Here is a 16692-nt window from a genome sequence, read left to right on the forward strand (position 1 = left end):
TGGTTTCACATAAACAACATTGTGGTTTCAATATTCACCCATATTATCAAGTCCCTCCCCACCCCATTGCAGTCACCGTCCATCAGTGTAGTAAGATGGTTAGAGTCATTACTTGTCTTCTCTGTGCTAGACTGCCTTCCCCGAGACCTACTTATATTTGAATACAAATTATAGTGCCCCTTAATCCCCTTCTCCCTCTCTCCCCACCCACCCTCTCCAACCCCTCCCATTTGGTAACCACTATCTGTGAGTCTGTGCTCTTTTGTTCCTTCAGTTTTGCTTTTTTATATCCTATAAATACATGAAATTATATGGCATTTGTCTTTCTTCACCTGGCTTATTTCACTGAGCATAATACCCTCTAGCTCCATCCATATTGAAGAAAATAGTAGAATTTCTTTTCTTTTTATGGCTGAATAATCTTCCATTGTGTGTATGTACCACATCTTCTTTATCCATTCATCTACTGATGGACACTTAGGTTACTTCCTTTCTTGACTATTGTAAATAGTGCTGCAATAAACATAAGGGTGCATCTGTCTTTTCAAATCAGGGATCTTGTTTTCTTCAGGTAAATTTCTAGGAGTGGAATCACTGGGTCAAAAAATATGGACTACTTCACAAATTTGCGTGTCATCCTTGCTCAGGGGCCATGCTAGTCTTCTCTGAATCCTTCCAGTTTTAGTGTATGTGCTGCTGAAGCAAGCACTGGCATGTGGGTTTCAAGGAGCCGAGTGTCTAAGGAAAGAAAGTCAGCTTTCAGAAGCTGTCCTTCCTTCTCTCATCAGCCCTGGCACCTTGGTCCTTGACCCTTCTCCTTTCTTACCTCCATCCCAAGTGTGACTCCAAATCACCATCTGGTCACTTAACCATCCTCATGAACTTGAACCAGTTCTGTCTAGTCTCTGAACGGCGCTCTGAAAGATGGGGATACACATGTCATGGGGATTAATCTTGACAGTGTATGTGGCTGTATGTGACACAGCTCACAGCCTCCAAAGCCGGCAGAAGACAGGAAGGTTAATATCAATGATTGAAGCTGATTGGGTGGGAGGAAATCATGTGACCCTCTTGACCTATCTTAAGCGAGGCCACTCTTAATAGGCATTCAAGTAGAAAGAACTGTAAGAAAAATTCTGTTCTTTAAGAAGAATAACAATGCAAGCATGATCATAAATGGAATAAATAATCCATATTCATACCTAAATGGGTAATAAACTGGGACTTAGCCTCCGTGCTGGGGAGTATTAGGGAGTGGTGGGGCTTGGGGCAACCAGAGCATACAGGTCTCACCTAGCAGGTGCAGTTCTCCTCAGATACGGCTCATTGCTGCCAGGAGGGAATGTGGAGCCCATCTTAACATATCTTTTTGTTTTACAAGAGAAGCTAGACCCCAATTTTTTGTGTGACATCTCTCAATTCTTAAATATGGGTTTAATTACTCTTTGAGAAAAATACTACAAATTCCAAACTAAGCCCATCTGTGGGCCAAAGTCAGCTTACAGGTCGCCAGTGTGCAACCTCTCACCTAGAAAATGGGATATAATGTAGTTTCCCTCCCCCTCCTTTTCATCTTCCGCCCCTTTCTCCTTCCCTCTTTTCCCACACCCTCCTCTCCTAACCACTGCCAGTCTTCCAAGTCCAAGTGGCAGAAGGGACTGGAGGGGGGGGAAGAAGCAATTAAGCCCAAGGGGATATGACCTAGATGCCTACACCCGCCCCAGGGCCTAGATCACTGGGGAGCACACAGGGGATCCTAAAGAAAACGTGACGAATGAGCAAGCCAGTAACTAGGCGGCCGGTCCCTTCTCTTGTGCGCATCCTGGGCTCACCCGAGGCACTGTCTTGCTTTTCCCCACAGCCTTGCGAAGTCGTTCTGGCCGTTCCATCATCAACGGGAACTGGGCAATTGACCGGCCCGGGAAGTACGAGGGCGGAGGGACGATGTTCACCTACAAGCGTCCCAACGAGATCTCCAGCACCGCCGGGGAGTCCTTTTTGGCTGAAGGCCCCACTAACGAGATCTTGGATGTCTATGTGAGTTTGGATGCTTCTGGACTATTCTCTGGGTTTTGTCTCTTGTTCCTTCTAAGCACCACACCTAGAACAAAGAAACACCATGTCCTTGCCCACGCCCAGCAAAACCGTTCCAGCCGAGCCCGTTGAGGAGCCCGTAGAGGCTCGGCGGGCATCTTTGCCGCTCACCTCTGAGTGGACCTCGCTCGTGGAAGCCTTAAACTCTACCAGATGCTTATTACCCTCAGAGTTTATTGACCCATTAAAACCAATTTTACTTGTTGAATCAAATCAGGGGCAAAACATATCCTTCATTTCATGAGTACTGGGTCTCCTCCAGGCACTTTCCTGCTCATGCTAATTTGGCATGTTTTCTTTTTATGGCAAAAGAAAGCAAATGCCTAAAGCAAGACAAGGCCTGTCACAGTTCCCAACCCTCTTCAAATTCTATTAAAGCAAATGAAGAAACAAGAACTCCAGGTGACACAGTAAAGCTTGGAGTAACAGTACAGAGGTTTACTAGAAGCTCCTTCTTTGCAGAAGACAACACTTGGATTTCTTTTATAAGAAGCTAAATTATTAAGTACCAAGAGTTTTAAATTGTCTTTATTTTTAAAAGAAACCACTAGTCTTTCAGAATCCAGTCTTCTCAACAAGATCAGGGGATAAAGGGAACAAGAAATAAAAGCTTAAAGTCAGATTTTGATAAAAGATGGGCTCACCCATTGACATATATTCTCTTACCTTCTCCAAGGCCAGGCTAGTGTACATGGCATTTGCTGTATTAGACTTTCATAAATATTACTTTTCTAACTATACAGTTTCATGTTCATTCCTCTTGGGCCTAGTGGCTCATGGGCAAGAAACTATAAAGGAAGCCTTTTGATTAATTGTGAATATTTTTTAAGATTGTCCAGTTGATTGTTGGACTCCAGGTATGTTTCAAATGGCATCAGGGGTAAAAGCCCAGGTTGTTAGAGGCCCACTGTGGGTGGTCTAGCATGTGGAGGCCAACAGTAACTTCATAAATGGGACAAGGTTTGCCCTGGCAGCCTGCTCACGCAGAAAAGGAAAAGGCGCGAGAGAGGGAGGGAGGGCTTCCGGCCTCAGGCCAACTATCAGATTGAGTGAAAAGAGAAATGAGGGGACTAGGGGTTGCCAGTGGCACAATGAGGTCCCTGCATCTCCTGAGGGTCTGTTCCCCTCATTGTGACTCCTGGGCCAGGAGCCCCGTGGTTCTTGTGTGTGCCCCCACTGGATGATGTGCAGAAGGGAGGACCCACCACACATGCAGGGAGAGAGTGAGGGATGATGATGTGAATGGACAGAACAGACATTCGTGAACCAAACAGAACCCGCGCAGGAGCGATTCAGAGGCGCTCGTAGCTGAAAAGACCTGAGACATCAGCTGTGGTTCGAACATCCCTCTTCTCCGCCTCAGAGGAAGAAACCAGAAACCGTGAGGTGAAGAGACTTGCTTAGGCCACAGCCAGGCAGCAGGGAGCCCCTTCACAAAGCAGTAGGAGCAGGAATATCAAAGCAGGTCAGTGTGTCCTGGCCTGGCTCGTACTGACACTGCGGATTCCCGGTCCGCCACCCCATTTAGCCCACCACCCTGCTCCCCACCAGCAAAGCCACGGGCACAAAGGACTTTGTGCTTGAAGCCAGTAGGGAGGGATTTACTCCGCTGAGTCAGGCTGATCTATTCAGTTTCCAGCCCAGACAGTGTGCAGTTGTTGACTTCAGCAGCCCTGGGCAGCCTCCTACTTGCTTTTCTGCCTTCGCGGCTGGTCCCTGAGAGAAGGGGACCCAGGGAGACTTGCTTCCCTTAGACCCGTCTCCTGACCGCATCTCTTTGTGCTTCTGGAGCTTTCCATGGAAGAGAGGAGACGAGGCCCAGAGAGTGAGCACGGGGCCGGCTGGGCGGACCTGTCCTGAGTCAGCCTCCCGCCCAGGTCGCGGGCTCGGAAGGGACCTGCAGGGTTCCGGGCTGGGTGTCCGGAGTCCGGCCCCTCTTTGCATGACTCTATCTCGCCCCCTAGTGTTCAGATGGGTTCTCCGCAGCGTAGACGGATCTGTTCTGGACATTTTGAAAGCATTGAGCAAAATCTAAACCACAGTATAGGAGAGCCGACAGCCCACAGAAAGGTTTCACCACCACTGCTCCCCTCTTCCTATTTGCAATTTATAAAATCTTGACTTTCAGCCTAGTTTTCTTCTACATTCTTCATTTTTCAAAAGCAAATCAAGAAGCTGCCTGTAATAGTTTTCATTTGATCTGCCGCAGGTCTGCAAATATTACCGGCTGTCAGTCAGCCTACTCACTTCTAGATAGTGTCACGTGTGCCGCTGAACCTAAAGTGGCAGGAAAGGGCCTGCGCTTGTGCCAGCGCAGTGACACTGCCCTTTGTTTTGGCAGATGATACACCAGCAGCCTAACCCAGGGGTCCACTACGAGTACGTCATCATGGGGGCCAACACCATCAGCCCGCAGGTGCCCCCTCACAGGAGACCAGGTAAGGGCCTCGCTTTGCTGCCAAGCCCTCGGGTCACTCCTTTCACGGCCTCCTCCCCTCTTCCTGCGCATCTGCCCGCCTCTCAGTCCCCAGGAGAAAACCCATGGACGCCTACTTCCTTCCTGTCAGGGACGTCTCTCCACCTGTCAGAGCCTTTGCTGGGAAGAGTGTTGCATTCACTTGATGCAAAACTGAAATGAATATCCTGGGTCTTTCCAGTTCAACATTTTGAAACGTCTTGTGTTAATTAGTTTCCTAATAACATTAACTAGTTTTCTATTTCCCTAACAAATAACCTCACACTTTGTCGTTTTAAACAGCACAAATTTACTATCTTACAGTTCTGGAGGTCAGACGTGCAAATGGATTTTGCTGGGCCAAATTAAGGTGTCGGTGGGCCATGCTCCCTTTGGAGGCCCCTGCCTCGCTCTGTCCCTGCGTCCTGGCCTCCTCCCCCACCCCCAAAGCCGGCTGCGCAGCACCTTCAGTCTCTCTCTGACTCTGACCCACTGCCTCTGTTGTCACACCTCTCTCTCTGACCCTCATCCTGCGTCTTTCTCATGAGGACCTGAGGACCACACTGAGCCTGCCTGGATCATCTGGGACACTCACTCCGTCTCAAAGTCTCTAACCTAATCCATTGGCAAAGACCCCTTTGCTGTATAGCTAACATCTTCAGAGGTTCCCGGGATCAGCACACAGACACCTTCAGAGGGCTGGAGCGCTGTCTGCTATGTGCCTTTCCTCTTTGGCTTCTGTTACTACTACTCTGACCCAAGAGAACAGAGCACGGAGTTCACAGCCAGCGACCCACCTTGGCCCTGGCAGAGCAGGCAGCTTTGACCGGGCTGCTGCTAATAGGGCACGGTACTCTGGCTCTGCAGGGATTTCTTTAGCAGAGATGATGGGCCACCACCGAAATGGAGCCTGTCTCTTCCGTCTTTCAAACACAAATGTCTGCAGAAATATGAGCAATACTCATTGCTCACACACACCGAGTCCTTGTGATATGCCAGCTACTGCTCAGCCCTTCACATAGATTACCTTGTCAAAGTCTCACAACGGTGCTCAGAGGGAGGTACTGCTATTTTAGCTTCATTTTAAGAGTAAAGCAGTGCAGGTGCACAGAGATGGAGTTCCTTGCTCACATCCCAGAGTGACCTCAGGCCAGCCTGTGTGACTAGCCCTGGTGCTTTTATACTCCTGCAGGTTCCCTGCTCTAACACCTGCCCTAGGAAGTGAGGGGACAGATGCGAGGGGGAGCTGGCCCGCCCATCCTCCTCTGGGCCACGTTGGATGACTGGGTTATCTGATGGCTGCAGGTCAGGAAGGAGTCACTTGGCTGCCTGGAGACAACAGCCTGGTGTGTGCCCAGCACATGGGGCACATGTATTGTTCAAACTCCCAAGTCAGCACACTCACCTTAACAGAATTTTTAAGCCATTTCCAGGAGAAATACAGTCTGAGAAACCAAGTTAAGGTGGTAAAATATTGAGATTACCAAAGTCTGCAGCTGATAATATGGGGGAAAATAGTCGTATCTGAAATCACATAGGATGATGATGATTGATGCCATGCCTAATAAGTCTCAGCTAATGGGTAGCGTGAGGTTCTGGGATCAGCCCTGGGACAGCGCAGGCCTGGGGGCATCTGTTGTAAAAATATGGTAAGGAGGTGCACTCTGGGCTAGGCTTCATCCTCCCCATGAGTGGAGTCAGGAGGCCAGAGCTTGAATCCAACTCTGCCACCTTCTTGCTCTGCACCCTCAGGCAAGTCAGTAACTTCTCTGAACACACTCCCAGTCTACCAAATAGAGAGGAAAAAAAACCTGCATGCAAAGTTTTTTTTTTTTTTTTGCTGTCGGGGGCAGGAGGGTAGGGGGCAGCATCCGAGATTGAATAAATTAGGTGTTCATCCTAGCACAGCACCCAGTGTATACAAGGTACTCAAAAGATAAAAAATGTTTTCATCTGACAATATCTTGGACAGGCTTACTTATACCAATATGCCTGGGCATAATTCTACTGGTTTAATTTGCAGGTAGCATTTTAAACTGGGAAGTATTGTCAAGTAGCCAACTAAATCAGAAAGTGCTGGTGGAAGCAGGGGGGTGGAGGCCCTAAGTTTTTTTTTTAATTGAAGTGTAACTGATACACAATGTTATATTGGTCTCAAGTAAACAGCATAGCGATTGGACAGTTATCTACATTATTAAAAAGCCCTAAGTTTTAACTGGATTCTACAGTCACTCTAGAATCTGCCTCCTTATTTTGAATTAAACTAATATATTCTTGAGCAATTTTCAACCAAAATAGAAATACATGAAGTAAAATGCAGCTGCTCCATAGTTGCCAACACTTGGAAGCAACTAAGATGTCGTGTCTTTCAGTAGATGAATTTGGATGAATAAATTGTGGTACATCCGGACAATGGAATATTATTCAGTGCAAAAAGAAATGCACTATCAAGCCATGAAAAGACATGGAGGAAACTTAGATATGTATTCCTAAGTGGAAGAAGACAGTCTGAAAAACCTCCATGCTGATGGCTCCAACAATATGACGTTCTGGACAAGGCAAAACTGTGGAGACAGTAGACGGATCAGTGGTTGCCAACTGTTGGAGGAAGGGAGGGAGGGATGAATAGGTGGAGCACAGGATTTTTAGGGCAGTGAAAGTCCTCTGTATGATGCTGTGATAATTGATGCACGTCACTATGTATTTGTCCAAACCCAGAGAGCGTACCCCACCCCGAGCGCTGTGAACTACGGACCGTGGGAGATTATGCTGTGTCAGTGTAGGTTCGTCTGCTGTTACAGATGTCCCACTCTGATGCAGGACGAGACAGGGAACTCTGTGCTTTCCACTTAATTTTGCTGGAAACTAAAACTGCCCCCAAAAAATCTTAAAAAAAAAAAGCACTATCCTCTTACCTCATCCCCTCCCTACTTCCTAGAGATACTTCTCTTAAGAAGTGGGATTTTGTCCAGCCCGAATTTGAATCTTAGTGTCCAATCTGGCTGTACGAGGACATCACCTGCTTGTTCTTTTCCATAAGTCAAATTTAACTTCAACTTCAAACTTCTTTGAAACTAGTAGAAAAATTCAATCTCAGTTAATACGGGGACTCCCCACGCACACCCCAAGTCTGAGTCAAGATGCCTGTCTGGTGCAGGTAAGGGTCTGTGGGTGCTTGGGAAACCCAAGACCTCAGACTCCTGCCTCTCTTCACCTTGGAAACCCCTCTCTGTCTCTCAAAAAGGGATCTGCCCTTCCCCCTCTCCTTTCTCCTCCTTCCCCTAGCTGGCCCCTCTGGGCCTTGTGGTCCTAGCTGAGAGCTCAGGCTTTCACTGTGGGAAGGAAGAGTTGTTCATTTCCAGCAGCTCTCTCTCTCTCTCTCTCTCTCTCTCTCTCTCTCTCTCTCTCACTCTCTCTCTTGCAAAAATCCAGGCAAGGAAATCTGAGGTCTTGACCACTTGGCCCAGGAGAAGAGGAGCAGAGATAAGGACAAAGCACAAATCCATCTCTCAAAAAGTGTCCTGCCACATCTGTATACATGTATGTCTGCATAAACTCAATCCTGCTGTGCTTTTTTTCTTTTACCAAACAACAGACTAGCCATATGTCCGTGTCACAACATATGTTTGCTTCATTCTTTTAAAAAATAACAGTATTCCATTTATGGTTGTAGCATGATTTATTTTAACAGGTACCACTGATGGACATTTAAGTCCATCCCATTCTTCAGCTGTTTCAAATAACACTTTGTGCATACCTGTAATACAGCCTTACGGAACAGGATGGGAATATCTGCAGGACCCGTGTCCTAGAAACCGAATCACGAGGTCAAAAGACCTGTGCATTTAAAATGTGTATAGACATTCCCAGTTGCCCTTCCAAACTTTCTATTTGCAGGCTCACCCACGGTACATGAGAATGTGTTTTCACACCTTCAATGAAGAGTTTAGGGATTTAAGGGTTTCTAAAGTTGCTAATCTTTATCATTAGATGAATGGAGATTGGTTCTTATTTTCACATATAGTTCTTTAATTACAAGTCATATCTTCATACAACTTTTGACTGTATTTCTTTTTTATGTGATTGCTTCTCCCTGACCCTTGCCTACTTTTCCTACTGGGATGTTCAACTTCTTCTTATCCATTTTTAATAATGTTTTGAATGTTAAGGAAATTAGTATCTGTATCTCTTAAATATATGTGCTGTGAGTTAGAAATGATCTCATATGGCATCATTTCTAATGCTGAAGCAGTTTCCTCTCATGACTCAGTGCCCACACCAACCTTTCTTCCTGTGTGTGTGCACTTACCTCTCCTAGGCGAGCCCTTCAACGGGCAGCTGGTAACAGAAGGGAGAAGCCAGGACGAGGGAGAAGAGAAAGAGGAGGAGGAGCAGAAGGAAGACCTGCACGGCGGGGCCCCTGAAATATTCACCCCGGAATCAGCACAGACCTTCCCAGTCAGGCATCCAGAGAGATTTCCTTCCCGTCGGCCAGACAATATGATGCCACCGCAGCCCGCGCGGCGAAGCCGGGATCACAACTGGAAGCAGCTAGGAACGACGGAGTGCTCCACCACCTGTGGGAAGGGTGAGCCCCCGGGCGGGCCAGCAGGGCCCCCGCAGGTCCCCAGGGGACAAGTGGGTCAGAGGGCCCCGGGCGCACGGCCAGCCCTCCCCTCCTTGAGCCTGGACGGCTCATTAGCGTGATGCCACGTTGGGGGACTCCGAGACCACCCTGAAGCTCAGGGACCCAAGAGGGCTTACAAGACCCAGGAAAGCCTCACGGTTTAGTACAGTGAAGACGCAGACTAGAAGCAGCAAAGGGAAAGGGCCCAGCGGCAAAGCCCGCAGGGAACCGAGCACCGGCTTCCAGGCGCCCCTCCCAGTAAAGCCACACTGGGCGCGCTTAATTCCCCCAGTAACGGCATAGGGTAACAGGAGCCAAGCACTGCCAGCCAGAGACGCGCACTCGAGCTTGGGTGTCCAGGGGGTTATCGGAGGTCAATCCTGTAGGCATGCAGCTTCCATGTTACTGACATCCGCTGCTCATCCTTCAGCGTCCCAGAGCTCAAACTGACCATCATGGCCCAAGGCCTCGGGCGCGCCAAAGCAGCGTTCACATAAATCACCCTGTTGGTGTGAGCTAGCTTGCCAAACGGACACGGAGTGGCTGGAGACATAGAAAAGCTCTCCCGTCGGCAGACTATTCCAAGCGCTCCACGGTCACCTCAGGACCTCCAGCCCTGATCAAAGACACACTCTGAAGACAGGCCTTTCTCTGGGATGCGCAGGATTTGAGCAACCCAAGGCTGCTGAGCTCACCCTTTCCTCACAATATGTTCATAATAACCCCAGAAGACACTCACAGAGTTCAAGATCTAAAGTTTGATGTACGAGTTAAGGTTGTGGAACACTTACACAAAGTCCAGTCGAAACTTATTCTCAAATCTAAGATTTCAGGAAAAATACACACTGTGGGGACTTGGGGTGTTAAGTTAGCTAACATTTCCACTCACACCACTCTCGGCTCCCTTCCTGTTCTCCCAGTAAAATCTTAATTCGTCCCATTGTCCTAACCAGATCGGCTTAGCCCACCAGGGACAAACCTGTGCACAGCCCACCCAGCAAAATCAGGTTGGTTGATACTTTGCAACAAGGGAGACCAGAGGAAACATGGGGTGTCTTTCCAAACAAAAGAAAGATAAGAGTTACAGGACTGGGGAGAAGAGTAGAGTTGAGGTGAAACTTAACTAAAGCAGGGTTTTGATGGGCTCAGAACAAAGCGTGGCTATGCGTAAAGCACCTGTGAGGTAGGCCCTGTTTGCTTGAAGACTCCGAAGTTAAGATAAATGTGGAATGTGGTATCCAAACGCCCTTATTTGATGCTCTGTACCTGGGTTGGAAATTGATGCTGCTTCTCAGCTTCAAGCTGGCTTAGATCTTCAGTGCAAGGATACATCTATGAGCTGTGTTGTTAGAATTTCTTTCCTATAAGGGCCATAGTCTCCTGTTTGTAATAAAATCCTGTCTGTGGCCCTGATCAGCTGTTCTTTGCATGGAAGTGGTCATAGAAAATAGACGGCTGTATCCGCTTCAGTGTCTGTGCTGCTGGGAAACTGTGATACACCCAGGGCGTGGGTTGGAAGATTTTTTTGTTTTCTTCAAGAAACGTGTATCAGAGGGCACAAAATTTGGAAACCCTGACATAATTAGCACATGGAAAAATCTTTCACAACCACCTCTTAAGCTTTTACCTTTTCCATAAGAGCATTGACTGGCAGCTTTGGGGAAGGGAATTGAGGCCCTTGGTTCTTCTTGGAGGCTCTTGCCTTTCCTGCCCAGTTCCATAACGACTTAACAGGTAGAGTGCTGCTGGTTTACCGAGGTGTTTCTGTGCAGATTTTATTGCCCACCCCATCCAGTCTGTGTGATCCACACTGAGATTAAAAATCTGCCCCCCTGACTGTTCTCTGGTATCTAGCTGGCAAACTGCTTGTACTACATGATCTAGTTCAGATCGCACTTCCTCTGTGAAGCCTGTCCTGATTCTGCAAGGCCCGGGTAGACCCTTATTCCGCGGGGCCTCGCAGCATTCAGGGCACGTTTTAGTCCCGCTCCGCCTGGGCTGGCTGTCCTCATGACTGCCTACTTTCTGACCTATGGACCTGGTATCAGACCAAGCACACAGCAGGCATGCCTCAAGAATTTCTTGAGTGAATGAATATATCATCACCACATTTCAAGTGGGGCACATATCAGCTATCAGAAAAGGTGTAAGAGTAGTTTTTACATCTTTGTTACATCCTGGATATGCTAGGCTGCTGTTGTCTTTACCCATGTTCTACCAGTGGCATAAAGAATGCGGATTTATGTATTCAAAACTGAAGAATCTTTTTCTCTAAGTTTCCACATTATTTTGTTTAGTGTTCTTAATGTAGCCTTTCTCCTTTACATTGTGGATATGTGCGCACACACACACACACACACACACACACACACACATACATACAGACTTTCTTACTAGATTGTGAACTTTAGGATTTAGCATCCACAGTATTCATCTTAAATACTCAGCATGGATGTACCCACATGTGCATGTACACACACACACACACACACACACACACACACACTTAGCAGATGCCCGAGAGGATATGCTATCCTCTTCTTTGCCCTGATGAACAGCAGTGGTTCTCAAGCCAAAGCAATACTGAAATAAAGACAAAGGATACTGTTTACCCGCTCCCCCTCCTTTCATACCCCTTCCTTTTTGCTTGCATGTGACAAAAGGCAGCACCCTATGGATGCCCCTGCTTTGCTGTCTCTAAGGTTTGCTCCTAGACAGCATTGGCCTCAGATGTACAGGGAAGATGAGGCAATGTGGATACACGAAGTGTGTAGCTCACAGTTGTCAAGAGTAGGGACAAGTGTGCAGTGACCAAGAAATTCTGAGCCTGCCGGTGCTGTCCAGCTCTTTAATGCACAGCCCATGCCCCTTCCCTTGTGACCTCATCATTTGTCCCCACTCAAACTTTCTCCCAAATGCTTCTCCAGTCCTTCCTGGTGGAGCTAAACGGACCACACGTTTCTGTGCCTCTCTCATTAAAATTTCTCCTTTCATAAACGCTCTCGGTGTCACACTATCATCATCACAGAGGGACGCCCTGGCACTGGCATCTAAGAGTGGGCCATACTCCACCCAGTCATTGCCCAGCCCTCTGGCCGTCTGGTCAAACCCTTGGTTCAGTTAATTCCTGGAGCTCCAAGACTAAGGTTATTTAATTTTTTCTTACTTGTATTTAATATGTCCCTCTCTCCAGAATGCCTCCCTTCCCCTGAATTCACTGACTTACCTCATTTAAAGTCCACTGATTTCCTGTAGTACAATTCCCACCTCCAATGTAACAGACTTCTACCTCATACAACCCGACTAAAGTAATCCTTTTTTAAAAAGTAGGACTTTCTTACTGCTCAAAACCCAGACAGCACCCAACTTCACCACCTCATTTCTGTTTACTAGCAATTAGAGGAGTAATTGGTACTCCCACTCAACAGAAATCAGAACTGACCCAAAGAAAGGAACAATTGTGGTCACTGGAGTCAAGAATCATAGGTCTATAATCTATAGGTGTTTTCTCACCATCAGAGAGAGAAAGCCTCTGAATTTATTTCCTGGGCTAAACACTGGAGCTGGACCATTGACAAGTGACATAAGAGGGTAGAGGAAAGTAGGCAGTGGCCATATGCAAACAGCCCTAAGCCAGACCTGTCTTTCCAAAGCACAGAGTATTCCTATGGTAACCTGTGTCCTTTTAGCTAAAGATATTACATTTCCCCCTCCTCTGAGTGCCATGTGGTTGGGGTACATACTGTGCTTGCCAGTCCACAAACTTATAAGTAAAAAAGTTAAACCCACATGGTCTGAAGGGGAAAAAATTGGCTAAATAATAAGATTTTTACTTAATCCCTTAATTGCTGCATCCCGAATGGGTACCCTGCAAGCCATGAACTGAATCTTATTCATCTTTATAACTCAATACAGTGTGCTTAATATTTGTTGAATTTAATTAAAAACCTCTTCTTAATGGAAGCAGATATGTTCCTGGACAAAATTTAATTCCACAAAGTTTTTGCTTCTGATTAATTTTATAGCCAGCACTGCTTTTTATTCAGCTAATAATTATGCTTAATTGGAACATTATTTTAAATAATGGACTCAAGTTATAGTTACATTGTAAATTTTTACTGCTGGAGTAGTTTCATTTCATTTCAAATTCAAAACTGTCTTACAAACTGTCACGTTTCTTACAGGAGTTACCCTCTGGCTCAGCGTGTCACACAAGATGCTTAAAGAAGCATTGAAACACTTTTCATGGTTGATGAAATATGGAGATACTTAGACACTACACGTTATCCCTTCAGTTACAATTAAAACTGTAGCAAGTGGCAAGTTCAAAAACTCTAAATGCCTGGCTCATTAGCAACAGAGCTGTAGAATAAATGGTAGTGCTCTGCCCAGCAGGAACTGTGAAGTGGCCTAGACTGGGTGCGGGCGGAGGGGAGCTGGCAGTTGTTTGTGAGGAGGCACCTCATTCTTCAGACATTTGGTTCGGGTTCGGCTGGTCTCATTTTTCACTTCATAAACGTTCATTGGTAATACCTCAGTGCTGCCACCAGGGGACAGCAGAGAGAAGGCAGCGCTGGATAAATCTATTCCTCCGAAATATATTTACCCTTATTAAGCCAATGAAACTAGGCTGCATATTCAAAACAAAACAACAAAAACCTGAGGCAGTTAATATGACCTTTTTTAAGCAAAGTAATAACGAATATTAGACCTCTGATAAATATTCATTCAACAAACTTTTACTGAGCACCTACTTCTCTGCTAGGTACTGGGGTTACAGAGATGGACAAGAACTAGTCCTGTCCCTGAGAACGTCACTGTCTCGTGAGGAGCAGGCATATGCTCAAATAGCTAAAATACCATTGGATCAGTACTTCATTAGGGGACACGTGTAAAATGCTTTACAAAGGAGGAGACAGCTGCTCTTCTAGCCTTTCTGGAATTTTACTCCCCTGCTTCAACATAAGTGGCTCTTAAACACACCTGCCACATGCAGGCCAGTTTGTCAGGCACTTGTTGCAGTTCAGCAACCTGGACAGTCCCTTCCCTCCATGACACATGCAAGCACAGCTCCCCAAACCCAACCCTTTCTCTAGGATGCAACTTGAGCCCTCTGTAGCCCTTTCTCTTTGATGTCTCCAGAAAACCTTCAAGAAATTATTATTTGTGCTCATTTTGCAATCACTTTCCTGCCTCATGATACCTTACTATTATGAAAATTGTTTTTATTCCTCTGAGCACTTTCAAACCATGCCCACAAATAGATTATAAGCTCTTTGAGGGCAGTAACTATTCCTACCCCTCTCTGCAGCTCACAGCGCCCAGCAAAGCCCTGTGTGTGAGGTGTGTAAACGCAGGAATGAAAGAGGAGTGTGTGTGTGATTTGTTTGTTCTGCCTCCGTGGCCTCTCTTCATCAGTGCCTGGGTCTCTGCACATCCACACCTGTAGCTGAACATTCAGGTGTGTCGCAGTATCCTTCAGACATTCTTCTTGTCCTTGCAGGATCACAGTACCCTATTTTTCGCTGTGTGCACAGAAACACTCACGAAGAGGTTCCTGAGAGCTACTGTGACTCCAGCATGAAGCCGACCCCGGAGGAGGAGCCGTGCAACATCTTCCCTTGCCCAGCCTTGTAAGACAGCTGCTCTGCTCGGGTCACCTATTATCGGGTCACTTCTGGTTGCTTGTGTATCGGACCTTACTAACAAATATAATCCAACTTTCAAATCAGTCCACATCAGATTTAGAGACAAGAGACTTGGTCTACGCAGAAACTGCAGTCTGTTTAGCAAATGCATCTGTCTTTCAGATTAATCCAGGAGCTCATAGCTGTTAGCAGTCAACACACCCCCAGGAAGCCCACCCTTTGATAAATTGGAGCAATTAGGGTTTACCTGGTAAGGAAAACAAAGAAGAAAGCAATGAATCACCATCTGGTATGGTCAGCGCTGTAGGTAAGCTGTGTAAGAGAGAGAAGAAAGTCACCAACCCATCTGCCTGAAGAAGTCAGGAAAGGTGTCTCAGGAGAGGTCTTGGGCTGGTTATTGAATGATAAATAGGACACTTCCAGAAGAATGGGGCAAGGCATCCTAAAAGGGGCCAAAACAATTCTCAAAGTAACAAAACCTTAATTCTCATCCAAATACCTACTGAGTGTGTGCTGAGGTCTTACTTAATGACAAAGGATGACAGAGGAGGAAATGTGAAACTGACAGTTCAGGAAAGATAAAGAATGTTGGCACATGTTCCTAAGTTAGCTCCAAAGTGGGTTAATGTTCTACACTACATAAAAGCCATTTGTATCTTCTCAGTTTTCTTTGATTTTATAGAATCTGGGCCCTGGTCACGGGTAAATGGTGTGTCGAACAAAGTCACATTCCCTTACAGAGCGCGATGGCCCTCAGGCGGACGGCCAAGCCCCGTGCTTGGGTGAGGGCGCCCAGGGCCGCTCTGGTGGCTGTGTCCGCTGGCTTGGGTCTGTGCTGTCTCCTGTTGACTAAGACAGTCTGTTCCTCTCCCTCTCTCACTGCCAAGCCAGCTGGGACATCGGGGAGTGGTCTGAGTGCAGCAAAACCTGCGGCCTGGGCATGCAGCATCGCCAGGTTCTGTGCCGCCAGGTGTACGCCAACCGCAGCCTGACGGTGCAGCCCTACCGCTGCCAGCACCTAGAGAAGCCCGAGACCACCAGCACCTGCCAGCTCAAGATCTGCAGCGAGTGGCAGATCCGGACAGACTGGACCTCGGTACGCCGGCCACCCCCCTCCCGTTTTCCACACCCTGAGACCTGACTAGGCCCCCATCTGCAGGGTCCTAGGAGGACTTTTTTGCAAAGCACAGGCTGTACCAATAGCTCGTAGAGTTAAGGCTAGAGTTAAAGCCACCCAAAGAGGACTTCAAGGGTGAGCCCATGGGGGCTGTAAGCGTACAGGTCTCATCTCTCATGTGTGCCCTGGTGGAGACAACTCCTTGCAATCACGCTCCCGTCTTAGAGATGACAGAACTGAGGCCCAGAGTGACTAAGTGGGCAAGACATCTAAGAAGGCCTTAGAGAAAAGGTTGTGTGGTTTTCCAGGCCGGGTCCCTCCCAGGTAGCATTTGCCTTGCAGGGATTCAGCAGCACAGGTGTTTCCTCTGCTCAGGCAGCAGGTGAGAGGGGTGAGGGCACCCTAACCGGAGAGCCCCCTGGGGCCAGTGCCGCCCATTCTGCTGACATAAAGCTTGCTGTGTTCTAGTGCTCAGTGCCCTGTGGAGTGGGACAGAGGACCCGAGACGTGAAATGTGTGAGCAACATTGGGGACGTGGTCCACGACGAGGAATGCAACATGAAGCTCCGGCCGAACGACATTGAGAACTGCGACATGGGGCCCTGCGCCAAGAGCTGGTTCCTCACCGAGTGGAGTGAAAGGGTGAGAAGGGCAGCGGCGGAGCAGGCCCTCTGGAGCCGGGGCCCTGGGCCTGCGGGTCTAGAGCGCAGGCGCCGTGGCATAAGGTGCCCCCAAACCACACGGAAACACT

At 47.5% G+C, this 16692-nt stretch overlaps 1 protein-coding gene and 1 non-coding gene across 3 annotated transcripts in view; one reads left to right on the forward strand and one right to left on the reverse strand.

Moving 5' to 3' along the window:
* Window positions 1-16692, forward strand: part of THSD4 (thrombospondin type 1 domain containing 4) — a 538324-nt gene that overhangs the window by 489582 nt on the left and 32050 nt on the right. For both annotated transcript variants that reach the window (XR_008992663.1, XM_036907842.2), the window contains exons 9-14: window positions 1862-2037; window positions 4436-4532; window positions 8868-9137; window positions 14680-14809; window positions 15716-15920; window positions 16410-16583. Coding sequence is in view for 1 of the 2 variants with exons in the window: in XM_036907842.2 (XP_036763737.2) it covers window positions 1862-2037; window positions 4436-4532; window positions 8868-9137; window positions 14680-14809; window positions 15716-15920; window positions 16410-16583 (1052 nt within the window). In the remaining variant the exon portion in view is untranslated. The remainder of the gene's footprint in view (window positions 1-1861; window positions 2038-4435; window positions 4533-8867; window positions 9138-14679; window positions 14810-15715; window positions 15921-16409; window positions 16584-16692) is intronic.
* Window positions 603-709, reverse strand: LOC118923764 (U6 spliceosomal RNA). Its single transcript, XR_005029329.2, has one exon. It is a non-coding gene; the product is annotated as a U6 spliceosomal RNA (small nuclear RNA).

The sequence above is a fragment of the Manis pentadactyla genome, chromosome 11, assembly GCF_030020395.1.
Source record: "Manis pentadactyla isolate mManPen7 chromosome 11, mManPen7.hap1, whole genome shotgun sequence".
NCBI classification, from domain to species: Eukaryota; Metazoa; Chordata; class Mammalia; order Pholidota; family Manidae; genus Manis; species Manis pentadactyla.